Below are 25,752 nucleotides of genomic sequence, written 5' to 3'. Positions count from 1 at the left end.
AAATCCCCATATGGAGAACAAGGGGTTGGGGGGGGGGGAGTGAGAAAAAAGGGGACAGAATCTATTCCAAAAAAAGAAAGTTAGATTACTTCTTTTTAGGTGATAAACCCCCCCCTGCCCGTGCTTTTTTTTCAATATAAATATCAAGATTGATTTTCATTTTTCTTATCTTTTTTTCTTTTTTTGTTTCGTTTTGACCACCCCCTCCACACCATTCATTCTCTTTTTTTTTTTATATCTTTTTTTTTATAATATAACCCCGTAAATCCAAAACAACTCTTATAGAAATAACAACTTTTCTCTTTTTGGATCAAATAACAACTCTTTTTTTTCCCCCTTTTCTCTCTTTCTCTTTCTCTATTATTCAAAAAAATGACTGAGAAGACCGAAACTTACGAGGTCGTTTCCGAACAACCCGTCGCTCACAAGGCCAACATTTCTGGAAATCTTACATCTTTAACTGTCGAAGAACTCTATGACAAGGACAAGTATGATTTATCCACCATGGAACCTGGAGATATCTTTGAACTCTTACAGTAAGTATCCTTTTTTTTATTTTTTTTTTATTTTTTATTCCCCTCCTTTTTTGTTACCCTTTAAATTGCTCCCTATATGTCACCCCTTGATCAGTTTCACAAAAAATTTGATGGAGTTCTTTTTCCAAAGGGGATTCTTTTTTTTTTATGGGGGGAGGGGAAACTTCTATTTTTAGAAACAAAAAAAAATTTTATATATCATTTACTAAAGTCACAAAATTTTTAACCCTGTAGAACCTCTTCCAACGGTTTAACATCCGATGAAGCTGCCCGCCGTGTTGAGAAATTCGGTATGAACAAGCTCGAAGTCAAGGATATCAACCCTCTCTTGCAATTCTTGGGTTTCATGTGGAATCCCCTTTCTTGGGTCATGGAAGCTGCTGCCCTTGTTTCTATCGCCTTATCTAACGGTGATGGTAGACCACCAGATTATCCTGATTTCATTGGTATTGTTCTCCTTTTGATTGCTAATGCTACCATTGGTTTCCTTGAAGAACGTCAAGCCGGTAACGCCGTCAAGGCTTTAATGGCCTCTTTGGCTCCTGAATGTAAGGTCAAGCGTGGTGGTGAATGGAAGACTTTGGAAGCTGCTGAATTAGTCCCTGGTGATATCATCAGTATTAAACTTGGTGATGTTGTCCCCGCTGATGGTCGTCTTATTGCTGCTCATGGTGAGGTCTCCATTGATCAAGCCGCTCTTACTGGTGAATCTTTACCTACTTCCAAGGAAGCCGGTGATGAAGTCTTTTCCGGTTCTACTGTCAAGCAAGGTGAAGCTGAAGCTATCGTTATCGGTACTGGTACCAACACTTTCTTTGGTCGTGCTGCTAAGCTTGTTGGTGATGCTGGTGATGATGTTGGTCATTTACAAACTATTTTGGCCAAGATTGGTAACTTCTGTCTCTGTACTATCTCTCTCTTTGTTCTTATCGAAATCCTCGTCATGTACCCCAAGTTCCACTACAAGTACAGAACTGGTATTGATAACATTCTTGTCTTGCTCATTGGTGGTATTCCCATTGCTATGCCTACCGTCTTGTCTGTTACTCTTGCCATCGGTGCCAAGCAATTGGCTGAACATAAGGCCATTGTTACCCGTATTACTGCTATTGAAGAAATGGCTGCCGTTACCATCTTATGTTCCGATAAGACCGGTACTCTTACCTTGAACAAGTTGATTGTTGATAAGCCCACCATCAAGGGTTACTCCGAATACTCTGGTGATGATATCATTCAATTGTCTGCCTATGCTTGTCGTCAAGAAAACCAAGATGCTATCGATTTCTGTATTGTCAACTCTTTGCCCGATCCCAAGCTCTCTCGTGATGGTATTGAGGAATTAGAATTCAAGCCTTTCAACCCTGTCGTCAAGCGTACCGAAATTACCTACAGACGTAAGTCTGATGGTAAGGTCATCCGTGTTACCAAGGGTATGTCTCACACCATTTTGGATCTCTGTACTCGTGAAAAGACTGAAGAGCAAATCAAGGCTCTTAACGATGATGTTGATGAATTCGCTCGTCGTGGTCTTCGTGCTCTTGCTGTTGCTATTGATGAAGTTCCCTCTGGTACTGTTGATGGTGAAGGTGTTGGTTTCAAGTTGATTGGTCTCTTGCCTATTTATGATCCCCCTAGATCTGATACCAAGGAAACTATTGATCGTGCTATTGCTCTTGGTATCTCTGTCAAGATGATTACTGGTGATCAATTGGCTATTGGTAAGGAAACTGGTCGTCGTCTCGGTATGGGTGATAACATGTACTTGTCCAAGACTCTTAAGGATGGTCCTCCTCCTGGATCTGGTTACTCTGATGTCAATGAAATGGTCTTGCAATGTGATGGTTTCGCTGGTGTCTACCCCGAACACAAGTATGAAATTGTCGAACGTCTCCAAGCTATGGGTCACATGACTGCTATGACTGGTGATGGTGTTAACGATGCTCCTGCTCTTTCCAAGGCTAACGTCGGTATTGCTGTTGCTGATGCCACTGATGCTGCTCGTTCTGCTGCCGATATTGTCTTGACTGAACCCGGTCTTTCTGTTATTATTGAAGCCATTATTGGTTCTCGTCAAATTTTCCAACGTATGCGTAATTATTCCATCTATACCTGTTCCGTCACCATTCGTGTCGTTGTTGGTTTTGCCATCTTGTGTTTCGCCTTCGAATATAACTTCCCTCCTTTCATGATTTTGATTCTTGCCATTTTGAACGATGGTACTATCATGACCATTTCCACTGATCGTGTCAAGCCTTCTCCTTATCCCGATTCTTGGAACCTCCGTGAAATTTTCACTTATGCCATTATCTATGGTCTTTACTTGACTGTCTCCACTGTTGCCTTCTTTGCTGTTGTTTACCAAACCACTTTCTTTGAATCTCACTGGAACCTTCCCAACACCAGCCAAGATGGTCAAAGTGCTGAAAAGTATGTTAACCATGGTGTCTACCATTCCATTGTCTATCTCCAAGTCTCCACTATTTCTCAAGGTTTGATTTTCATTACCCGTTCTCGTGGTTTCTTCTTTACCGAACGTCCCTCTGTCATGTTGGTCTGTGCTTTCATTGTTGCTCAATTGGTTGCCACCTTCATTGCTGTCTATGCTGACTGGCCTTTCACTGAGATGAACGGTTGTGGATGGAAGTGGGCTGGTATTGTCTGGGTTTGGAACATTGTTTGGTTCTTGCCTATGGATTTCATCAAGTTCGGTATGCGTGCTGCTTTCGAGCCCAAGAACAACTTGAAGGAATCCAAGACTCCTATGGCTGGTCAATCTCGTCGTGCTTCTGCCATCTCTGGTACTTCTTCTGCCCGTTACTATGCTAACCGTACCAAGTCTCTCAAGTCTATGGAGCGTCCCCAAAACTTTGGTAAGAAGCTCCTTGGTATGAACAAGAAGATGTCTATGGATGCCAAGGAAATGCGTCGTTTCAGCTCTGTCCAGACTAACCATGCTGCTCAAGTTTTGAACTCCAACTAATCATCCCCCATCCAACTTTTTTATCCTCTCTCTTTCCTTTATTACTCATATATTTTTGTTATTATATTTAGACCTAATTTTTTTTCTCTTCATTTAATTTGATAAACAAAAAAAAAAAAATGTTAAATGTCACTTGTTTATTAAAATAAAAGTGAATCTTGTCTTGTTTTTATCTCTTTATTATCCCCCCCACAAAATACACACATATTTTACTATTAAAAAAATCTGTTTGTTATTACTTCATTGTCTGTAGATCCAATTTCTGTAATTTAACTTTGTACTCTTCTTTTTTTTTTTTTTAAAGCGGCACTCTCTTTTGACCATTTTGATCCAACCCCCCTTTTTTTAGTCTGTGTGTTCCCTTGTTGATCAAAAATAGGAAAAAAAAGGTTGTTTGTCATGGGCTGTTCGTGAGAAATATATAAAAAAAAAAAACTCGTGTTGCAATGAATGTCAATGTTACGATTCCCGTAGTATCAAAATATTCCCCGTTCCGTTGATGATTGGACCTTTTTTTTTTTAATTCCCATTTAAAAAAAGGTTATTTCATCGGTAAATCCTTTTCCACAAAAAGAAGGAGGGGGGCGCAATTAAGGTAATTTGGAATGGATGCCCCGATTTTTTTAACAGAAAACATTGGGTGGTACAATCTATGGAATGCTTTTTTGTGTCAGATTGTTCCCTTTGCCAAGCTCTTTTTTTTTTTTTTTTTAAATGAAACGAGGGGGGAGGTATACAATGACAGCATACTTTATTTCATGGCATGAATAGCAATGGGATAGATAAAAATAAACTTGATTGCAAAAAAATGACACAATCAACCCACCAGATCATATAATACGGATAGAATCAGATTAATAAAAAACAGAGAAAAGAAATCCATCAGCGCGCGATGGGGTTTCGTTCAAAGATAAGGATCTGATAATATTTTTCCGTCGCCCCCCTTATATTTGAGATTCAATATTTCCCTTCCTACTCTCACTCTTTATCCGATACGGGACGGTGATGACATGGAAATAATCAAATTTTATTTTAATCCATTGTTCGTTGATTTCATAACCAAGTTCATAATGATACCTTTTTTTCGTCACCCGGGCAGGCGGAAAGGGGGAGCATAATCAAAAAATGCCGCAATTTTTTTTTTTATAACATGTTCAAAACATTGACTTGCCTCTTTTCATCTCCAGTCCAAATCCCGACAAACATGTCATTTCCTCCTTCCCCCCCCCCCTCTTTTTTGTACGCAGATGACTCTTGATTGCGTATAGTTTCGATGAAAATTTTTTTTTCTAAAAAATAAAAAAAATGCATTACAAAATAAGGTATGATCATCGATGAGGGAAAAATCTTACATCCTTTTCGGGAAGGAGGCAATCGATCTATTACTGCGTTTTAAAACCACCCGACATAATTATGTGTGTGTGTGGGATTTTCCATGTTTTGAAACATGACAATTCCCGATTAAATGGTCTAAAAGTAATATATCTTTCTTTGCTGAGATTTTTTTTTGTTTTAGCTGAGATAGAGTTCAGTAACAGACAGAGTTACCCGCATTAGGAATTGTACCCGCGGTAGTTTTTTTTTTATTAGACTTACATGTATCATAATTTAGCCTTATTCAGGGTTATTCTACCCTTTCATAAATACGAAGAAATAAAACGAGGCACAATCGGGACACATTGATCTTCTTTTTTTTAAAAAAAGATACGGAACTCCGCATCTTTTTCTTTTTTTTTTCTATGCATCTCGGGATCTGATTGCTTGCGATTTAAAATTTAGTTCGCTGTCAATTGGGTAGGACGCAATAAAGTAAAACTACAGAAAATATATTATTTGATTTTTAATGCGAAATAAGCAAAAGTAAGTAGGCAAGAGTTAGGTCTAGAGGAAGGAAAATGGGGGTGTTTTTACATATTTATGTTAATTGTATAGAAGAATTATGAGGAATAAATTTTGTTTCAAATTGAATGAAGGGTTCATCGTAACTCTGATAGAAAATAAATGTATCCTCATCAATATAAGAGCCCTCTTCCAAAGAAATCACTTCCTTATCTTTAATGCTCTCCGTATGATTTAATCGTGCCAAAACTAAAACAAGAACCCTGAGTTTTTGTCCAGAATTAAATATATTAAGATAGATTGCATTTACCTAATGTCAGAGCAAATCGTGAATTCGGATTCAAATCATTTTCATTTTGAAATTCCACCTTTAACCTGATGATAGTTTTGGTATCAGAAATTGACTGCCCTGCTTTAAATAGTATCATAGCCGTATTTTCATCTCCACCAAAATTCGTACTTTTGAAGTTTTTGTCGACAAAAGACAAAAAAGGCTTGGAGGCCTGCTCGCCAGAAAATTGGTCACGAAAATCACGGATGTATGTAATGTAAGTTTTACTGAAAACCCGCTGCAAATTCCCAGTTCTGAATTCATCGTATATGTATGATTTTTCGTGCACAGCTTGCTTTAGTAGTTGATTTTGATAGTTCTGTAAGACGAGAAGCCATATGGTGTCGATTTTTTTAGCTTCTAAACTATGTTCGATTTCACTTTGTAACATGCATGTGTATACTCCATAAAGTGGCGAATCGTACATTAGTGTAAACATATTACCTGTTACCAATATAAACTCAACTGAGTAATATCCAAACATCGCAGTGTTTTGTACTGCGCCAGTTATATTTTCTGCGATGTCTTGTATTATTGGCTTCAAACCTATGTCAATGATATTACGGAGACATACTTGAATTTCGCAACTGCATAGTTCGCTCACAGATATATGTATTATTTTATCCATATCTAATATCAGCATTGCTTGTCTAAACTACAGAATTAACACGATAAGATACCCATGCGTATATGTTGTAATTGAGCATACTTACCATAATCTGGACTGATCGTTTTAATCCAGGCAAAACACTTGGATAGTTTTTCAAAGAACAATCTTTGTGTAAATCACAAAAATCAAAATCATTATTGGTAGAAGCGAAACGCCAAAGTTTCTTGCACAACACATCAAGTGTGTTTTCAAACATCACGGTATTATCTTCCAGAACTATAGACGATTCAGACACCTCTGATGATGAAGCTTTAACAATCTGGTGTAAGGTAAGATGTACATAGGACTGATACAATTGAGCCACAACAAAGCACTGCTTGATAGTGGTGTCTTGTTTTAAATTTGATTCAACAGCAAATAGAATATCTTCCCCCTGAGTTATAACCCGCATCATGTCGCCTTTTTTGCTTATATCACAGAAATCCACCTCGACAAGTAATGTTTGCAATTTTTCTTTGTGGCCTACAGTAGTATCCAGTAACATCTTTTCTGCAGAAATAAGATAAACAACGTTCTTAACCTTCCAATTATCTTCAAATTCTCCATCTAGCTTATTCATCACCAATTTGCTTAAATATCCCAGATATATTGCCAAAAAAAGGACCTTGTACTTTTTATGATAAAGGATCGATTCATTGCTTGCAACATCATCTTTACCTTCCGAAATTGAAAGCGATGTCGATACTTTGGGGTCATCAAGGAGGGTTTCCAGAAAAGGCCCATCTTTTATTATGCTTTCATGGTCATCGTTGGTAGGCCCGTTTTTTGAATGATAAGCCAATATGTTGTCCATTAATATCTTCATTCTGTATGATTAAATTTTATAAATATTTTGATCTTTAAACAATTAATTGATAGTATACCTATTATTGATACGTAGTGGCCTCTGGTATACTTTTACTGGAGGAAAGAAACAACTTAGAGGCTGTATGTCGCTGTAAATTGTTGTAATATTATTATTATGGCATTTTTCTTCTCTTTTTTTTTAAAAAAAACATAATCAGCAACACTTACTACTCATCATATTTTGAAGAATGCTGAATAAAATGATTTTCTCCTATTGATGAAAATGTTGACTCGATTGCATCCAGCGAAATTGCTGCTCCGAGGATAAGTTAGAGGATACATTATACTATTACCATTACGCAAGAATTTACCTATACTAACAGTATAAAATGATTTCCCATCCAAAAATGATACCGTCGAAGAATCATAGGAGCTTTCGGTGGGTATGTAAAAACCAGTTTGACTTGTGAGCTGTGACATTATTTTCTGTTTCATTTCTATTACACTTCCCTCCATCGCATTATTAACATTCACCATGCTTACAGCACCTTCCCCTATGTTCATTAAGGTATAGTTGAAAGGGTATTCACCAAATTCTCTCAGCATTACTTGTAACCAGTCGAACACAATGTCATAAACAAAATTATTGTTGACCGTTTTTTGTGTATCACGGGAGACCAAAATCGCTGTTCGTGACTTTCCATAATCGGATCGCAGTAAAGTCATTAGCTGTTGCGAAAAGACGGCCTTAATGGAATCAAACATTTCCGCGTGAATATCTTTTAAGCTTATTGACTGCAAACTATTGATTTCAACTTCGAACAATTCCCATCGTTTTGGACTCAAATACTGTTTAAATAGACGATGCGTACCTAAATTTTTGAAATCGTTTGTTTTCGATTTCGATGTAAGCTATAAATCAAATTAGAACGTACTTCCTTTTAAACTTTAAAATTTTTTATACCTTATGACTCTGATATCTTTTAAGCAGCTTTTTTAGCTGCTCGATTTCCCCTGATTTAGTCTTTGGAATTATAGAACCCACGCAAGCCTTTATGCCACTTTCCAAGCCGGAAACAAGAGGAATAGTAAAGTGTATTGATTTTTTTAGAGATGGTATAAAATCATCATTGTCTAGTCTTAGTTTCACAAGAGGAGAAGAACTTCTCGCGATAAACAAGTCCAAATCAACGGTCAACACTTCATCTGCTATTTTGTATCCACACATAACATACTGCCTGTCACGCACTATATCACTTCTGCTATTATCATGAAATATGTATCTGAAATTCGATGTAAGTTGAGTAACAAATAATAACCTCGTTTCGTGGTCACTTTTATGAATGAGCCCAGCTTGAATAAAAAGCGGGCGTAACATCTTCTCTTGAATATCCAAATTCCAATATGTTGGGACTGTAAACAAAAACCGGTGTTTTTCAATTAAGTCATGGTGAATATCTATAGAACTCTTTAAAATATGAATGACTTCTTCTGATACAATATGGTAATGCATGGTTGGCTCTTTTTCCAAAAATAAATCATGTAGTTCCATCAAAACATTTTGTACATATACAAGCTTTTCATCTTCCGCCTGATAATTCTTATATCCATTGTCATCTTGACACCCACGCCAATAAATCATTCCTGTAACAACACTGTACAATATTGAGGCCTGTAATTTCCTTATTTTAATACTGAAGTCTTAGCGCAACAGAAAAATTTAAATATATTTCATAGTCTAATAACCTACTTTATACCGTTAAACGACAGCCGTTCTGTGTCAGTATCCAGTAAAAATTCGTCGTACATGGCATAGGCTCCATCCTCGTCGAAACCTAAATCATTTGAGTAAAATTGGCTTAAAGAAATTAAGGAGTCTTACTATAGCTGATAAAATATGGATGCTCAAAATGTTCATTCATTTTTTTTTATGCACAAAAGCTGAACAGAGGAAGAAAAAAAAAAAAAAGTAAATACAATACTTCTGATGGTGATTTACACAAATTTTGGGCTTAGATTGGGTAACCGCCATCAAAAAGTTTTACACAAGATGCTTGTGCGCAAATCGAGTCCCGTCTTCCGGCTTTAGGTATTCGGAATTAAAAGTTCACGCTAAGCAAGATGAATGGTAGCTATTCTGGATAGAGGGGAATCAATCCTTGACGTTTTTGATATCGATTAAATTACTGAGTATCTTGCATAAATCTTCAGAAACCGGATTTATTTTTATTTACTCGTGTAACAACTGAGAGTGTAAGAGTTGAATAAAAGATGATACAGAAAAAAATAAATAGGATGTCTAAACCTTACGGTAAAATAGAACATTGTGTGTAATATGAAAAAATGTAGAGCTGGAAAGTTTTGATATTTATTTATGAAAAATATTCTGCTATGCGTTATTTTTTTTTTTGTAAAAAAATAATTAAATTAAAGGGCAAAAGTTTTAAAAATAAGCAACTGTTAGCGGCTCCTCTAAAACTAAACATCCGTTGTCGTTATGGCATTCCTTGTCGGAGCCATTTAGTCTGAGCGAAAATTGAAGAGAAGAATTGTAATTGTTTGGCTGGATTTCCAAATAAACATACATCCCGGTAATCAGCTGCTCACTGCCAATACTCAAAGTAGATATTTTATCGTAGGAAATATCACCCAAAGAAATAAGTCCTCGTGGTATTTTTGAATTTCTTAGTTTTATCACAGCTGTTTAATATTAAAACAGTGTTATCATTGAGATTCTGTTGATCAAAAGTTTTAGTTATTACCTAGTTCTAACACCTCGTAGTTGTATCCATTTTCGTCTTCATCTTCAAAGTTCATTTTAAATTTCTTGACGCAGCCTGTTATAGGAATCGGTTGCCCTTTTTGAAGAATAACCATAGCAAATTTTTTACGTAGGACGGCATTTTCGTTATCATATTTATAGTCTTCACAAAATAGATTATGCTCTCTGGCAAATGGTTCATTCAAGGCCCCAACATATATTGCGTATGTTTCACTACATGCTTGATGCAGTTTACCAATGGTGAGACAATCCCCCATAAACGGCAATTGTTCATGTGTGATTCCATGTGATAACTGACTGAAAGATTCCCTGAAAACAAATCCTCGAGTGCGCACCTGTTTTGTTTGAATGCTAGCAATGATGGCTTGTTGTAATATATTTGTATATATTTTATGAAGCATGGAATCACTTGTCAAATCATATAAATCCCCAAAAATAAAGACAAAATCCACTCCGTAGTCCCCAAATAAGCTTGTATTCATTAACGAGGCCACGATAGTTGTCGCTATTTTTTGAAGTGTAGGCTTAAATCCAACATCAATGATATCTCGAGGAGACAAAGAGAAAAAGCAATTACACTTATGGCCGAAACTAATTTTTTGCTGCTTATCAATGTCGCTGAGATTTTTTTGTTGCAGTGATAACTATAAATGAAGAAAATAAGTAAATTTACGCTCGTGCTGTATTATCAAATATCTCTTACTACAATGTCAACGATCTGTTGTTTTAGCTTTTTAAATCCGGATTTATAATCCTTAAGCAAATATAGAATATTTGACGGATCACCTCCATTTTTATGTGACTTGCAGCGATCAATTACACCGTAGCGTTCAATATGATTCAAGATATTAATACATATACTATCATTTGCATTTTGAGTCGGGATTATTTTATCGCGTACTATAATATCGGACACATTTTTTAAAAGTACTTTTTTATCTCCAACTTTAACATATTTCAGATCCCCCGAGGGTTCCCTAATCTTGACGACTTGATGCAATGTTATTTGGATATATTCTGTATGTAGCTGAACAATAGCAGAGTATGATCTGAGCGGAAAAGACAAAGCAAGGCTTTGTTGAATAATGGGTAAAATACCTTCTTCGCGAGTCACAATTCGTGCTTTTCTACATTGATCTATATCTTGAAGCATCCCACTTTCAGAAAATATTTCTTCGAAGTACTTTTTTGAACCGAATACTTCATCCAACAACATCTTTTCAGCTGATATGACAAATCCCAAATTCTTGTCTAGCCAATCGCATTGAAAGGATTCGTTTAACTTCTTTGCCACGAAATGGTTAATATAACGCAGGTACATGAGCAAAACTAGGTGAACATTCTGGTGATACATAAAGACAGTGAATGGCTTGTCTTTTGATCGCATCGGGTTTGTAGTGATATCATTCTCAAAAGAATTACTTTTGTCAATTTGTTTATCCGCTACTGACAAGCCTTCGATTACACATTCTTTTTCATTGGGAGGGGTTTTTAAAAGTTGGTCATACTTGCTCCCCATAAATTGTTTCAGTCTATTCAGAAATTTTTTAAGTCAAGATATTATGTAGAAAATTTAAGATAATCAAATCTTACCTAAAATCAACAGATAGCGTTGGCCGTTGATACTTATTCAGCTCGACAAAAAAATGGTTTAGAGGTATCACGTTGCTAATTAATTTAATTAACAATGGAATTCATTGACACTGTGATTACGTTTTTAAATGTGCTAATATTAGATGTCACTAACCATTTGCTATATCCAGTGGATCTTATTACCGAAGTATCGGTTCCCATGTGTGTACATGCAAATTCGATTTTATCAAAACTTATATCTGTTCAAGCGAAGTCAATATCCAATGCTATATCATATAATCTTGTTAGCGAATCCATGCTTAAATACAAGTAATTACCTATATTAATTATAAAACTTGGTATTGAGTCCTTAAACAATGGCATCAAAGGAAACACACCCATCTTCTCCGTTACATTTCCAATGATTTCTAACGGATCCCTTACCGCATTAGATTTTTCGATATAATGTTTTATCTGATTAGCAGTTCCTGCCAACATATCGGTAATTGGTACACGATGAATAGCATTCGAACCATTTCCAAATATTATTGCTTTATAATCGGAGCGTTTGTTGAGTGCATCTTCTAGCCATTTTAATATCATCTCATATGGACCCGTATCTCTTTTAGTAGCATGTATATCACGTAATATTAAGATTGCTGCATACACAAAAGTAGTACTGTAATTGTATAAGATTTTCATATTTCTCCAAAATGATTCTTCGATGGGATGAAATATACGTTCATAAAGGTCTGTCTTAACACGCATAAAAGAACTTCTGATATTGTTTGCATGTAAATTTGATAGGTCTTCAATTTCTTTTGGCCCCAAATTATTTTTGGTAATTTCCATCTCCAAAGTTTCTTGGGTAACAAGTATCCTCGTAAACTCTGAGCTCTGTAAGGTTTCTTCTAATCTATGCTCCGAAATAAACTACAAATAGATAACAAAGACTTAAATACTTTTTTTGCATAATATAGTCTTAACCTCTTTACCCTCGCAACCTCGTTCAAGTCCTCTAAACCGACTTGCTTGATATCGAGGCCGTCTATTTTTATGTATAATTCTATACATCTTTTAATTTTGGATTCAAAAGTGACACAAAATGAGACGTTGCTTAAAAATTTTGCGTCATAGTGGCTGTAGGCTGTGGTTAGTTGAGGATGGTAGGCTGAAAATAAATCTATATTGACAGACAGCCTATTTTCTGTAAACGTCAATGAACACACATGATATTTTTTGCGGCTTATGATCTTTTTGTTAATTTTATGGCTGATAGTTGCTTCCTTATCAATTTTTTTTTCATTAGCTGTTTTCTTGTCGTTATTTCTACGGTCATAATTATCCAAAGATTGGAGGTACCGAAAATCTGATTGAAGTTGAGTAAAAAATAAAACTTTGTCGGGATGATCTGTGTTCGTAATAAGTCCCACTTCAACAAAAAGAGGGCGAATTAGGTTTGTCTGTATCTTTTTATCCCATTTTGTAGGGAGTGTCATTGCAAAGTGGTAATCAGACATCTCAGCAAGTCGAGTACTATTTGACAACGGACTCCATGTCTTAATTTTTTCCAAAAGTCTTCTTGCACCTTGTAGAATGGCGGTATCATGAACATCGTATTCATAATTGCTTTTATTTTCTTTCCTTTCCTTTTCCATCTTTTTGTGTATTTTATTTAGCCCGAGAAAAACACTATCAACATACATGTGGTTGTCTTTTCCAGTGTAAAACATTCTCCGTTCATCGGCCTCAGCCCCTGAAAACATAATCTCCCCTTCAAGCTGATTATCCTTTTTAGTCGTTACTCGGTATAGAATAGAGGCTCTTTCCTCACTAATGCCATAAATCAATTAAAACGTAATAGCAGTGAATATATCAATTTATTCTACTCACATGTAATTTCCTCGGTTGACGCCCTGCTTAATACCACTGATAAAGTATTTTGTATACATTTTTTTTTCATCAAAACCTTTGTAAGGCATTAGCAACAAGTAGTGGTATCATTTCAGTATTACTCACAAATGCTTACGCAATATAGGTGCTGAGAAAAGTTGTACGCAACCTCCATTATTTGTTTTTGCCTTAAAAATTGATGCTTCGGGAAACAAAAGGGTTACAAAATTGTAAAAAAAATACACTGATTTATGAAGGCTCGGTCGAGTTCCACAATAACTTTGTTTGTACAAACAAAAAAAGCTTAAATTTAAGAACTTCGCCAAAAAGTAAAACCTTAAGCGACAAGGTATAAGGATTAGTTCCAGATAAAGTAAAAATGTATCTAAAACATAATCGCAAACATAGACATTTGTTCTAAGCTGCTTTGCTTTTTTTATGTGGGCTAGTTATTGTTCATAATGCTTGTACCACGATAGACTTCATTAAAGTTAGTTTCCAAGGTGAAATTCAACTTCAATAAACAGAAGTTTTACTCGGAATTATCCTAGATTTATTTTGCCTCCCTAGCGAGAACATTACATAAGATAAAATTGATTTCATAAATATTGGTGTGTCTATTTTTTATATCGAATTAATATGGTCTGCCACTATAATAGTAAACTGTTTGAGATTATTGACGTTACTTCTAGAAAGATCAAGACATCTGTAATTTCTTACTCCATGTGACACGTATTATTGTGAAACAAGAGAACGTATAAAACTGACATTCATTTTTTACAGTCTATACTTTGTTTGCAAGATGTTAAAAACAAGGATACCCATTACAGTGACACAAATATCGACCAATGACATATGAATATGTAAGCTCGAACCAACAAATGTTCGATTAAAAGCCATCCGGAGAGGATTCAACTTTTTCTCTTTGATAAAAGGCAATGATTATGTTTGACTCAAATATAATTGTAAAGCGTTTCTTTCTTTCTTATTGAGTTATTTTATTTATTATAAACCAAATATTTTTAAGTATAAGCGACTCTTGACTGTTGAGCAACAGAAGTGCATTTGGTGTTAGATTCATAATCATTTCCATCTCCAGTCATCCTTAGTGAGAACTGGAGGGTAGAATTATGACTCTTGTATTTTGTTTCAAAATGAATAGGATAACCAAAAGCTTTCTTGTTTCGAACAAGAGAAAATATACATAGATTATCATAACGGTTTCTATCTAAAGAAACTATCTCTCCTTGGGTAGTGTTTTCTGAATTCATCAATCTTACCAATGCTAATAAAAAAGAATGCATTAGTCAGAGTTAAAAAACACACTATGTATCCGATCAAACATATAACTACCTATTTTCAAAACATAAATAGTGTCTAGCTTTTTTTCCATGCTACCGAGTCCCATTTTGAATTGTATGATTAATCCTCCACTAGGAATTGGCTGTCCTTTTTGGAGTACAATCATTGCTGCATCTGAATCTCTTACAATGCTTGCTCCATCAGTGTTGTATTTTATACAAGATAAGAATGGCCTGGAAGCTTTACCAGACGACGGATTTTCATAAAAATCATCAATGTAAACTGCATATGTCTCACTTGATGTCTGGTTGATGTTTCCATAGCAGAAACTGTCGTACATAAAAAGCTTTTTTCCCTTCATCGGTTGTAGAAGTTCACAAAGAGTTTCATTCATGACATATCCAGGCGTATCCTTACCGTTCAATTCAATACTAGCAGAAAGTTCATCTTGTAACATTTGTTTATGGACTATTTTGAGTGGTGATTTGATTGAAGGATTGAAGATGCTTCCGAGAATGAACACAGAAGTAATTTCGTAATTTCCTAACAAGTCAGTGTTCGCAATTGCAGCAGCGATAACTGTAGTGATGTCTTGAATAACTGGCTTTAACCCTACATCAATAATATTGCGGAGAGATAGGGTCACATTACAACCACATGTCTTACTGATCGCGATATCCATCCCTTTGTCCATATTTAAGCCTGTATCTGTGGATGCAAACTACAAGAATAAAGTGTCAATAAACCAAAATTATAGCTGGTTTATATTTCCAATTAACGTACGATTTCAGAAAGTTTTTTTCTTAAGTTATTCATAAAGGTATTGTAATTATCAAACAAAAGCAGCATCAGTTCTTCATCCCGCATGGCAATTTTTGTAGGGCAGTTGCATATATTTCCATTTGAATTCACGTAACTCCAGATGTTTTCACAAAGTTCGTTGTTAGAATTTTCAATTGGTATAATTTCATCTTGGACTACAATAGCAGTAATAGCAGTTAAAGTTGTATCATGTGATTGAATTGCCTTGTGCAAAGTGATATGTAAAAAATTTTCATGCAGCTGCACAACAATAAAGTATTCTTGTAGTCTAAAACTGACTTGTAGCTTATCTTGCAGTACAGAAATAATCTCTTCTTCTTGAGCAACAATTCGAGCCTTTCTACGTCCGTCTTTTTTTCGAAGTATGCCACATTGGTATAATAGCTTTGAAGAATTATCGCATAAAATAATTGAGTTGTCTAACAATTTTTTTTCGACAGATATAACATATGCTATTGTTTTATCTTTCCGATCCACTCCGAACTGTTTATCTAATTGCTTCCTTACAAGTCCATTTAAATATCCCATGTACATGACAACAAAAAGTTCAACATATTCTATATCGTGTATATATGCCAAAGATTTTTGGGGGATTTCTAGTTCAAAATTCTCTTTGCAAAAACAGGCGCTGATCCTCTCCTGCAATAAATCTCTCATCCTTTTCTCTTCGTCGTCCAAACTACGACTATGGTCTTCATCACTATACAAGGCTAAAATATCATCAAAATGATTCTCTAGCAAATCTTTAATGCTTATTGAAATATTTGTGATTAATAAAAAAAAAGCCGTAAAAACGCCCATGTTTTGAAATAGTATTACCTATCAGTCACACGGAGTATTGGACTTTGATATGTAACCAACTGATCGAAAAAGCGACTTAAGGGCTGTAACTCGCTTTGGCGTGCGTAAAAAAGTTAGTTTATGTTATTGCTACAATGGCAAACTATTACCATTTGATGTAGCCATAAGAAGTTTCCCTAATAAGAGCGTTTTCTCCAACTAACGAGCATACAAAAGCAACCTCATCGTGTAAAATCGCTGTCATAGAAGTAATGTTAGTATTATTTTATTTTTAAAAAAAATACATATCAATAGTAGATTCGGATCACTTTACCTATATTGACAAAGTAACTGGGGCTTGGATTTTTCAGATCTGGCAGCGTTAAAGCGCTGTCAACTTCATTTCCGGACTCCGAGAATTTAAGCCTGTTTGCCATCGTCACTTTTATTTCGTTTTTTACTTGCATACTATTTCCAATTAAAATATTGCGCCATGGCATCTCAACAGCAAGAAGATTTTGACTACCAAACGTTACTATCTTATGCTTGTACTTCTGTTGATCATTCATATAGCTTTTGAAATAATTAAAAACCATCCATGCGATATTGCGGTTAAACCTCCTAATTTCGGGCCGCTCACCGGACGTGGTTTGTATGCCGTGTATGACTAACATAATCGGCCTGATATTTTCTGAATCAAAGGATTGCTTGGATGCTTTCCTAAATGATTCGGAAGTCCTACTGATAAAGTCAAACAAATTTTCATGAATTTCCGCCATAGTTATTGATTCTAATCTTTTGACTTCTTCGGAGGTTAATTCTTCACTGATATGACCTCTTTTAAAGGGTGTACTACAAAGAATTTCTTCCCATTTAGTTGTACATAAGTTTTCATTATCAGCAGGAAAGAACTATATAAAAAAATGTATGTACAAAAACTGGTTAGTGCCCGGTTTATAGTTTATATGTAAAAGCGTTTAACCTCTTGTTGTTGATATTGCTCAATTAATTCGTTCAGTATCGAGTCTTTCAAAAATTTATTTTTCAAACAATTTACTAAACCTTTTTTTAAGTGTCCTTTAAAAGGTATCGTGAAATCAGTGCAGTCTAATGGTCTCGCAACATAACTGTCGACATCAGGTTGGTCAAGGGGAGGGTATTGCGCGGAAAACAAATTGAAGCTGACATGCAAGGTATCATTCATAATTTTTAGTCCGGCAATGGTGTATTGCCGACCATACTCTATTCTTAAGTGCATCATCTCGTGTTCCATAATTCTTGGGGATTGAAGATATCGAAAAATTGTTTCCAGCTGAGTGAAAAATACTAGTTGTTGTCTAGAATCATTGTTTTCGATCAATTTGGCGTCAAGAAAAACAGAACGAATGAATTCACGGACTTCATCGTCCCAGTGAGGAGGAAGAAAAAATGCAAATCGATGAAATAAACCGGATTGCTTTGTGATTTCTTCGGGTGCGGGAGGAAACTTGGTTCCTAGTTCTGGCGGGAATTTGTATAAGGTATCCTTCAAAAAGCCTTTCACTGCATTTAAAATAAGAATGTCACGTTCATTTCGTACATTGTGTTCATAATTTTCATGATAGTTTTGGTTGCGCTGGGAAATCGCACTCTGATATATTCTATACAATTCCAAAAAGATGTTATCCACGTAGACTATATTCCATTTGGTTTCCAATGATTTTCGTTTATCAGCCTCATCGCCCTGTGCCAAAACTTTATAACTAACCGTGTCGAATAAAATTGAAACTCGTCGAGCTCTATTTTTTTTATTGACTTGCATTAGATATTTGTCTTATCGAAAGTAATGTTATTTAGGTTGACTCACTGTTTAAGATATGGATTCACTTCTTTTTTAAATCCGTTGAAAAAGTAGTCCGTGTAGACCCTATCCTCATTGAAACCTATATTATATGATGTAAATATTTGTCCCTTTTTTTAAGATTTTCATATACCAGATACTTACAAATAGTGATAAAATAGCTTTGGGAATAAGCAGAATCGTTTTCCATGATTTAATACCTGGATTATTTATCTCAACAAAAAAGAAACCAACAAAATAGGAAAAGTGAAAAAAAAAACAAAGAAAACCTTCTAATTGACCAGGCTGAGTCTGGTGTTACCATTAAACTTCTTTGTACTCTTTGCTAATTTACAACTTTAAATACTTGTGTCAAGCAACACATTTTTTATATTAGAAAAAAAAAAAGTAATTTAATCAAAAGCAACAGTAAGTTGCTCTCCTATAGCAATGCACAATCTTGCATTTTGATAGTCATCACCATCACCAACCATTCTGAATGAAAACTGAAGTGACGAATTATGATTGATATGCTTAATTTCCAAGCGGATAGGTGTATCTGATTTTGCATTTTCACGATGAAGTGAAAAGCAGTCAATGACATCGTAAAGGTAACCATCTAAAGAAACGATTTGTTCCAACATGGCATCATCTAAATTATTTAATCGAACCAAGTCTATTTTACAAAAAAAAAAAAGTTTAAGATAAACATATCTATAACTACTCTCCGGTTACCACATTTACCTATTTCTAATTGGAATCCGCTTGTATCTGCATTCTGTTTAAAATAATCATTGAGCATCTTGAACTTTTGAGTTAATCCCGTAATTGGAATTGACTGTCCTCTCTGGAGCACAATCATTGCAGCATCTCTGCCCCCTAGAACACCCGCTCTCTCATTGCCAATATCAACAAGGGATAGAAAAGGCCGGAGTTCATCACCAGGATAAATGATATCATCCTTGTAGACGTTTTTTACATAAATTGCATAGGTCTCTCTTGCTACCTGTTCCAAATTACCATTACTAACAACTTCAAATAAATGCGGTGCTTTTTTCTGGGTTTCTAATGTTCGATCCAAATCTACTTGCTTTTTAAGATCCGGGTTGAGCATATGGTGAAATGGATCTTGAAGAACAAAACCCTTATAATCCTTTTCTTTGTCATTAATACTGTCATCAAGTACTTTTTGCATGATCAAATAACATGCTTTATCCAGATCCGAACCACGTGAGGTGTTAAAGATAGTCCCCAGGACAAAAAGATGCTCCACCACGTAATTTTGGAAATGATCAGATCTTACAACAGAAGCTGCAATGATAGTAGCGATATTACGTAGGATGGGTTCTATAGCGATATCAATGATGTGTCGATATGGTATATCTATCTGATAAGCACAATTGCCCTCGAATTCGATATGGACTTTTTGTTGTAAATCGAAATTGTTTTCTTTCAGGAACTAAAATTATAGTCGAATAAAAAAATAGCCAGACTATTAATCACTAGCAAAAAGAAGAAAGAAAAAAAAAATGGTGCACTTACCATCTCGGAAATAATTTTCTTTAACTGGCCTAAAACCTTTACATAATTATTCAAAGAGAGTAGATCACAAGGGCCTTTTTCTTTACGTGTATGGTTGGTACAGCAATTGATTTCTTTGGTAGATACAATGTGTTTCCAAATGGAATTACATAAACTATCACTGACATTGTCAATAGGTATAATTCTATCTTGAACAATAATCGTCATTATTGGGTCAAGATTGACTACTTGCTGCAAAGTAACCTGTACGTAATTCTCATGTAACTGAGCTATGACCGAGTATGACTTTAGTTTCAGTTCTAATCCGAGCTCTTTCTTAATCACAGGTAAAATTCTATCGCCCTGTGTAAGCACGCTGGAGATGGTACATTCATCTGCCTTTTGAAGTATGTCAGATTTGTAGAGTAGGCAAGTCAGGTTTCGTTTGGATCCAAAAACGTTATCCAGCAAGCATTTTTCGATCGATACAATATAGCCAATTTTTATATCGTTAATATTTTTGAAATTCTTCTTTTGATCTACGATAAGCCTGTTGAGATTACATAGATATCTGACCAAGAATGTATAACTGTCGCCTGCTATGGGTACACATGAAGCATATTCATCAGTGTTTTTAGAATGGCTGTCTGGTTCTTCAAAAAAATCTCTAATTTTATCGGTATTGATCCATTCTTTTATGTCGGTACCAAGATATTCTGTCTTCATAAACTGTTGCATACTTTTTTTTTAAAAAATAAAAATTTAGCACTCAATTTTAAACTTCAATGCTGAAAAAATTTACCTTTTCATATTTCGAAACAAACAATCTTGATACATGTTCGGTGATGAAACAAAAAATTCGCCTAAAGGTCTAATTTTGCTTCAAAGAAATTTTTACTAAGCAGTTCCCAATCCACCTTCCTTGCTGTAAACTTACCATTCACCATGATATCTTGTTACTCTTCTGGTGGGATATTCAGGATCCAGAGAGGTTATCGTCAGATAAGTCTTTTCCCGAGAAATGTCTATCGCAACAAGTTCAATACATGCAGTTACTTTGATGTATAATATAAGATACCTAAATGGATAATGCAGCTTGGTTTTAATCTGACTTGTGAAAATTTTGCAATTTCGTCTTCATCGTCTTCATCGTCAATCGGTTCGGTAGATAATTCTTTGGCATTTGAATAACCCTCTAACTTGACAAGTGATAGGGGTGAAATCTCCTTATTGTTTGAAAAGCTTTCTAGTTCTACAAATGATAAGACTTTACCGTTTGAGTAATTTTCCAAATTGACAAGTTGTAAGTTTGAACGGTCTTCAGAAGGTGGATTGTGTTTGTTACAATTTCCCGTACGCGAGGTTTTTTCGCAAGTTCTTGAATTATCAGGTTGAAACGTCGAAATAATTTCGCAACGATCTAGCTTACTTCTTGGTATTAAGGATGGAGGCATACTGGTGTTTGAAAGTTGAATTTCATCACGAATCATTAAATTATTGCCTTCTTGCATATCGGTCCAAGGCATTTCAAAACTTGGGACTCTTTGGTTTTTTCCGAATTCCATTAAGTTGTACTGGTAGTCAGTAAAAAAATACTCCTGTCTGAACAAGTCTTGATTATCGAGATCAATTACAACTTCCTTCCTGTTCCCAGCCTTTTTACCCCCGTTCTTTTTCTTGTCCTTGTCCTCATCCTCATCCTTGTCCTTATCCTTTTTGACCTCGTCCTTATTAACTTCGTCCTTCTTGACCTTGTCCTTTTTCTTTTCCTCGTAATTCTCATCCTCATTCTTCTTGTTTTTATCCTTGTTCACATCATCCTTCTTGTCCTTTACTTTCTCATTTCCTATCTTACTTTTTTTTTCTTTGTCTTCAAAATTCTTGTCTGGTGTTTTAGCTTTCGACTTTTGTTGTCCAGCAAATCGAACCCAATCTTTTAACCAATTGTAAACCATCCAAGCCGTGAAACTACTGAAGCGGTATTCAAGACGATCTTCCAAAAGATCTTGAATCTTGATCAGAATCAAAATGGCAGTTCTTATTTTGGCACGATCCGTCTGTAGCGTCTCATTTTCCATGGTTTGTATGAATGTTTTTTGGATAGATCCAAATAATTTTTTATGGATCTCTTCCATTGTAATGGATTGTAGTTTTTCGTACTCTTCTTTGGTCAATAACATTCTTCTGATAGCACCGGTGATTTGTTTGAAAGGTCGATGGTTATGGATCTTCATTTGTGATAGTTTCTGATCTGACGCGGAAGAGATAAACTACACAATGACAAGAAAAAACACTGTTAACTTTCCAGTAAATATATAGAGAAACTATGCTTACCCCATTTTCCTGATATTGTTTAATCATTTCGTTTAATAATTTGCGATATTTCTTTTCTTCCAAATTAAATGCGCGGGCCTTTAAACAATTCTCTATTCCCTCTTCGACATTGGATGCTAAAGAGACATGAAAATGAATTGATTTGATGGTTTTGGCAATATAGTGTGTGCCAAGGGATTGCAAATTAGGATATTCAGCCGAAAAAAGGTCGAGACGAACGGACAGTTTATCTCCTGCAAATTTTAATCCGTACATTACAAGTCGTTGTCCGTTGACAATGGGTGTTTGTATCGTTAAATCGGTGGAAGGATCTTGTGCCTGAAGATATTGAAAAGTGGTTTCTAACTGTGTAAAGAACAAAAGTTTTTTATCGTGATCTGATTTCGCCATCAGTCCCGATTCTTCAAAAAGAGGCCGGATGATTTCTTTTCTTATTTCGAAATCCCAATCTGTGGGTACAAAGAAAGCATAATGCGGAGGTAAATGTACGTGATCTTTTGCAGTCGTGTCATTTTCTAGGCCGCCCATATCCATACGATAATTGTGCAAGACGTTCATGAGAAATCTGACCCCTGCCCCTTTGATTAAATCGTCATGTACAGCGTGTGTGTATTGTTTTCCTGGGGTTTTAGATTTTTCAAAGTCTTTGAGTCTGCGGTGTATGACGTTTAATTCGGTAAAGATATTGTTTACATGGAAAACGTTCTCATTCGTTTCGGCTTCTAATTTCCTTTGATTAGCTTCAACTCCCCAAGCCAAAACTGTTTTGGTCTCGATATTATAAAGGATGGAAACACTTCGCACTCTATCATAACGGGTGTTTTTATTAGAGTGATTCAATAAAACCAAGTAAGTTATTTTTTTTTACCTGTTACAGTGCGCGCCAGATTGACTTCGGTATCCACTAAAAAATCGATTGATATATAATTGATCCTCATCAAAACCTAATCTTATACGAGTTTATATTTTTTTTATGATGACAGACGCAAAATAATTGATTTTAGCACTTACCGAATGCTATACAATAACTATGTTTAGAATAATTGTATGCTTTTTCAACAGTCGTCTGCATTTTTTTTGCGAAAGAGAAAAAAGAAAAAAAAGAAAATGTCCAAAAACGGGAGATGTATTCCTTTCTAGCAGGCTGAGTTCTAGTGTTACCCTCCATCTGTATTGTGCACCGTATAAAAGAGCTTATTTTAATTATTGTTATTATTTACAACAAGTCTTTTTATCTTTGATTAATAAAAAAATGCGTATAGTTCTTGTTCTTGTTTCGTAAATATTTTTTACTTTATCCTCCCTGAAATGTCAAATCAGGGCGAAATTTTTTTGTTGGGTTGGCAATAGGTTACACAATCATACTTTTTCTAATCGCGCAGATTGATTAGTGCAGCATAGACGATTCAGCTACTTAATGCCAATATAATCCATGACAAAGCTACCATACCTTTTCAAAAAAAAAAAAAAAAAAAAAAAAAATAAAGCAGAAAATTTTTTAATAGTCAAATATATACTGTATATGTTATATATTTTGTCATTTTGTTGCCTGAACGGACCACCGAAGATTGGTTGTTTTATTTTATTTGGGGTAAGCTTTATTTTTACAGTTCAAAGGATGGTGAAGGATTAAAATTCACTGCATGTTATTAGACTTATTTAACATTCCAGAATTATATCAGTACCCATACCTTCTGTTCATGCAAAGCTATGACGTTTCGTCACGTATATAGCATTAAACATACAGCAGAATTTTTAGGACTGTTCCTGCGCATCATTAAAACTGTTTAGCTGATTTAAGTAACTTTATGCTCCTACACACACACGCACGCACGCACCTTGCTTGTGTCTTGATGATTCATTTACAGACGAAAATCTTTTGTTCCATAAGAGCATAAAAGGCCTCGCACATGCAACAAATAAAGGTCGCTCATCTTGATTTTTTATTTGTGTCCTATTTATTACCTCAGCTAAGGTGTATTTACAGCTCGCATACAACAAATTCTTGATTTGATCGGAGAAGCTTCTCTTCCCGATCGGTGATATCGTAACTCAGTGGTATAGCTTTCTGTATCCAACTGTCATTCGTATATCATATTTAGGCCAATCATGCAATCTTTAATATAGAAGTATGTACTCGTAGTAGGAGAAGTTGTATAGCAGTGTACAAGCATATGCTGATATGCAACATCAAAGGTTGTTTTAATTTCGTAATTTATTTATTTAAACGATTTGCTTAATTATTCTTAAGTGAATCGTGCCCAAATACGACAAGCGGCTTCGAATTAAATGGCGAAGATTACTTCAATGCTTTCTCTGACCGCAAGCGCCGTCAACGACTATATGGGAAACTCGGAAGCTCTGAGGTCCTCAAGGTTAAGGACTGGCCCCAAACCCATAATTTGCTAGGTTTATACGACGATTTCATGCGAACTGCACCGGCACCTGAATACTGTAGCGCCTCCGGTTACTTGAACTTGGCTAACCGATTACCAGAAGAGTACCTGCCTTTTGATTTTGGACCCAAGATGTTCATCTCCTATGTCAGCGACAATCACAGCAAGACGGGCAAGACGAATTTGCAGTGCGACATCACCGGTGCTGTTAATGACATGTATTACGCGGATGACGATACTACAAGGGACAAACCCAAGGCTGCATCGATCTGGCACATTTTTCCACACGATCAATTAGGGAAATGTCTAGAACTCCGTATTTTTTTCAAACGTATCATATTTTTTAGAATCACGTGATGGTCTACACGTCGATTGACATGCCATTGGATGATCGATTTCTGTTTTCCATCATATCATTACAAGCTACTACTGGAACGCAGATATACAACTACCAAGTTCCGATTTGCTTGGGGGGGGGGGGTTTTTGCATATGTTTCTTTTGAATAAAGGCCCAAACCTTATGGATGATGAAACAAACAATTAGATCATTCTGACATAAGCTCTTGTTTATCAGCTTATAAATAAAGCTGGTGCACACACTTTAGTCTTCTCTTTTTCTTTTTCCTTAACATATTTCTTCTATCGTATGAAAGTTACCGATAATGTAAAAGGTTAGTTAGTAATGACTCTTCTTTCTTTCAAAAGACGCTAAATTGAAATAGATATATTGCGGCTGCGGCTGCAGCTAGTCTTTGCTATAGGAGGGCGACCTCATAGACAGGGTTCTTGAGTTGTTAGAACTCACGGACTGTGAATAGCAGGGATTGCACTGTAAACAGGTGTAATCATACTGGCTGGCTGATCTTCGCCAGAATTGCTGTAAGTGGTATAAAAAAAATATGTTTGAGAAAAAATACGGAGGTCTAGACATTTTCGTTAATTAGGCCAATTGCAAGAGTATATCCGAAAGTATAAAGATTGTGATCGATTGCATCCAATTTTCGATCATGCTTTCTACATGACCGAGCAAGATATTGAACGCTTGGAAGCCGAGTATGGTGTTGTTCCTTAAACCCTCTACCAAAACCCTGGTGATGCGGTCTTTATCCCAGCAGGCTACGCACACCAAGTGTTGAACTGCTTAAATTCGATCAAGTGCGCGTTTAGCTTTTTAAGCCCTGGAAACGTTGACAGTCGTTTGCTCATCTCGGGTGAACTGCGTAAGCTCAACAAGCAAGACGCCTTACAAGTCTTAACGACTTTGGCGTATTCTTGGGTTAGTCTCAAGTCTAAATAACAAAAGCAACAACTAGAATTAATAAATAAAAAAATTGTATGTTTATAAGGAAGAATTAGTGTATGAATATCAAATATTGTCGAGCAGCTTTG

The 25,752-nt window shown here is 35.6% G+C and overlaps 8 protein-coding genes across 8 annotated transcripts; 2 read left to right on the top strand and 6 right to left on the bottom strand.

The window, feature by feature from the left end:
* The first annotated feature begins 178 nt into the window (after positions 1-178).
* EV154DRAFT_234891 (uncharacterized protein) lies at positions 179-3,759 on the top strand. The gene is made up of 3 exons (XM_051594524.1): positions 179-536; positions 771-3,207; positions 3,274-3,759. Exons 1-3 carry the CDS (start codon positions 373-375, stop codon positions 3,514-3,516), a joined length of 2,844 nt encoding a protein of 947 aa, XP_051457311.1. The 5' UTR covers positions 179-372; the 3' UTR covers positions 3,517-3,759.
* A 1,589-nt stretch (positions 3,760-5,348) lies between these two features.
* On the bottom strand, positions 5,349-7,796 carry EV154DRAFT_234836 (uncharacterized protein). The gene is made up of 6 exons (XM_051594523.1): positions 7,524-7,796; positions 7,371-7,455; positions 7,220-7,256; positions 6,400-7,162; positions 5,666-6,341; positions 5,349-5,604 (listed from the first exon to the last, which is right to left on the bottom strand). Exons 2-6 carry the CDS (start codon positions 7,378-7,380, stop codon positions 5,432-5,434), a joined length of 1,659 nt encoding a protein of 552 aa, XP_051457310.1. The 5' UTR covers positions 7,381-7,455; positions 7,524-7,796; the 3' UTR covers positions 5,349-5,431.
* Positions 7,797-9,468: 1,672 nt separating this feature from the next.
* EV154DRAFT_234808 (uncharacterized protein) lies at positions 9,469-11,595 on the bottom strand. The gene is made up of 3 exons (XM_051594522.1): positions 11,518-11,595; positions 10,628-11,456; positions 9,469-10,568 (listed from the first exon to the last, which is right to left on the bottom strand). Exons 2-3 carry the CDS (start codon positions 11,441-11,443, stop codon positions 9,894-9,896), a joined length of 1,491 nt encoding a protein of 496 aa, XP_051457309.1. The 5' UTR covers positions 11,444-11,456; positions 11,518-11,595; the 3' UTR covers positions 9,469-9,893.
* Positions 11,596-13,736, bottom strand: EV154DRAFT_234807 (uncharacterized protein). Its single transcript, XM_051594521.1, has 5 exons — positions 13,516-13,736; positions 13,390-13,465; positions 12,492-13,329; positions 11,701-12,429; positions 11,596-11,627 (listed from the first exon to the last, which is right to left on the bottom strand). Exons 1-4 carry the CDS (start codon positions 13,562-13,564, stop codon positions 11,761-11,763), a joined length of 1,632 nt encoding a protein of 543 aa, XP_051457308.1. The 5' UTR covers positions 13,565-13,736; the 3' UTR covers positions 11,596-11,627; positions 11,701-11,760.
* A 623-nt stretch (positions 13,737-14,359) lies between these two features.
* EV154DRAFT_234707 (uncharacterized protein) lies at positions 14,360-16,494 on the bottom strand. Its single transcript, XM_051594518.1, has 3 exons — positions 15,475-16,494; positions 14,743-15,412; positions 14,360-14,674 (listed from the first exon to the last, which is right to left on the bottom strand). Exons 1-3 carry the CDS (start codon positions 16,312-16,314, stop codon positions 14,412-14,414), a joined length of 1,773 nt encoding a protein of 590 aa, XP_051457307.1. The 5' UTR covers positions 16,315-16,494; the 3' UTR covers positions 14,360-14,411.
* On the bottom strand, positions 16,349-17,703 carry EV154DRAFT_234749 (uncharacterized protein). The gene is made up of 3 exons (XM_051594519.1): positions 17,276-17,703; positions 16,628-17,204; positions 16,349-16,551 (listed from the first exon to the last, which is right to left on the bottom strand). The coding sequence occupies exons 1-3, from the start codon at positions 17,564-17,566 to the stop codon at positions 16,460-16,462; spliced, it is 960 nt and encodes a 319-aa protein (XP_051457306.1). The 5' UTR covers positions 17,567-17,703; the 3' UTR covers positions 16,349-16,459.
* Positions 17,704-18,367: 664 nt separating this feature from the next.
* Positions 18,368-20,560, bottom strand: EV154DRAFT_234782 (uncharacterized protein). The gene is made up of 3 exons (XM_051594520.1): positions 20,436-20,560; positions 19,655-20,372; positions 18,368-19,571 (listed from the first exon to the last, which is right to left on the bottom strand). The coding sequence occupies exons 1-3, from the start codon at positions 20,468-20,470 to the stop codon at positions 18,789-18,791; spliced, it is 1,536 nt and encodes a 511-aa protein (XP_051457305.1). The 5' UTR covers positions 20,471-20,560; the 3' UTR covers positions 18,368-18,788.
* A 2,659-nt stretch (positions 20,561-23,219) lies between these two features.
* EV154DRAFT_551914 (uncharacterized protein) lies at positions 23,220-25,709 on the top strand (the record flags this gene model as incomplete). Its single annotated transcript, XM_051605018.1, has 3 exons — positions 23,220-23,245; positions 24,243-24,565; positions 25,308-25,709. 3 exons carry the CDS (start codon positions 23,220-23,222, stop codon positions 25,433-25,435), a joined length of 477 nt encoding a protein of 158 aa, XP_051457304.1. The 3' UTR covers positions 25,436-25,709.
* Between the last annotated feature and the right edge of the window lie 43 nt (positions 25,710-25,752).

Source organism: Mucor mucedo (assembly GCF_025094135.1).
Source record: "Mucor mucedo strain NRRL 3635 chromosome Unknown EV154scaffold_49, whole genome shotgun sequence".
Lineage (NCBI taxonomy): Eukaryota > Fungi > Mucoromycota > Mucoromycetes > Mucorales > Mucoraceae > Mucor > Mucor mucedo.
Note: the sequence above shows the minus strand (reverse complement) of the source record. Positions and strands in the feature narration are given on the sequence as shown.

Coding starts and splice junctions, on each gene's coding strand:
- EV154DRAFT_234891 (XM_051594524.1), top strand. CDS start 373: ATGACTGAGAAGACCGAAACTTACGAGGTCGTTTCCGAACAACCCGTC. Junction 537..770: donor GATATCTTTGAACTCTTACA/GTAAGTATCCTT, acceptor TTAACCCTGTAG/AACCTCTTCCAACGGTTTAA. Junction 3,208..3,273: donor GTATTGTCTGGGTTTGGAAC/ATTGTTTGGTTC, acceptor GAGCCCAAGAAC/AACTTGAAGGAATCCAAGAC.
- EV154DRAFT_234836 (XM_051594523.1), bottom strand. Junction 6,342..6,399: donor AACGATCAGTCCAGATTATG/GTAAGTATGCTC, acceptor TTAATTCTGTAG/TTTAGACAAGCAATGCTGAT. Junction 5,605..5,665: donor ACGATTTGCTCTGACATTAG/GTAAATGCAATC, acceptor TTCTTGTTTTAG/TTTTGGCACGATTAAATCAT.
- EV154DRAFT_234808 (XM_051594522.1), bottom strand. CDS start 11,443: ATGGGGAGCAAGTATGACCAACTTTTAAAAACCCCTCCCAATGAAAAA. Junction 10,569..10,627: donor AACAGATCGTTGACATTGTA/GTAAGAGATATT, acceptor CTTCATTTATAG/TTATCACTGCAACAAAAAAA.
- EV154DRAFT_234807 (XM_051594521.1), bottom strand. CDS start 13,564: ATGGAGGTTGCGTACAACTTTTCTCAGCACCTATATTGCGTAAGCATT. Junction 13,466..13,515: donor CCTATATTGCGTAAGCATTT/GTGAGTAATACT, acceptor TGCCTTACAAAG/GTTTTGATGAAAAAAAAATG. Junction 13,330..13,389: donor GTCAACCGAGGAAATTACAT/GTGAGTAGAATA, acceptor TTATGGCATTAG/TGAGGAAAGAGCCTCTATTC.
- EV154DRAFT_234707 (XM_051594518.1), bottom strand. CDS start 16,314: ATGGGCGTTTTTACGGCTTTTTTTTTATTAATCACAAATATTTCAATA. Junction 15,413..15,474: donor GAAAAAAACTTTCTGAAATC/GTACGTTAATTG, acceptor TTATTCTTGTAG/TTTGCATCCACAGATACAGG. Junction 14,675..14,742: donor TATTTATGTTTTGAAAATAG/GTAGTTATATGT, acceptor CTTTTTTATTAG/CATTGGTAAGATTGATGAAT.
- EV154DRAFT_234749 (XM_051594519.1), bottom strand. CDS start 17,566: ATGGAACACGAGATGATGCACTTAAGAATAGAGTATGGTCGGCAATAC. Junction 17,205..17,275: donor AGCAATATCAACAACAAGAG/GTTAAACGCTTT, acceptor TTTTTTATATAG/TTCTTTCCTGCTGATAATGA. Junction 16,552..16,627: donor CAGTTACTTTGTCAATATAG/GTAAAGTGATCC, acceptor CTTCTATGACAG/CGATTTTACACGATGAGGTT.
- EV154DRAFT_234782 (XM_051594520.1), bottom strand. CDS start 20,470: ATGTATCAAGATTGTTTGTTTCGAAATATGAAAAG. Junction 20,373..20,435: donor TTGTTTCGAAATATGAAAAG/GTAAATTTTTTC, acceptor TTAAAAAAAAAG/TATGCAACAGTTTATGAAGA. Junction 19,572..19,654: donor AGAAAATTATTTCCGAGATG/GTAAGTGCACCA, acceptor CTATAATTTTAG/TTCCTGAAAGAAAACAATTT.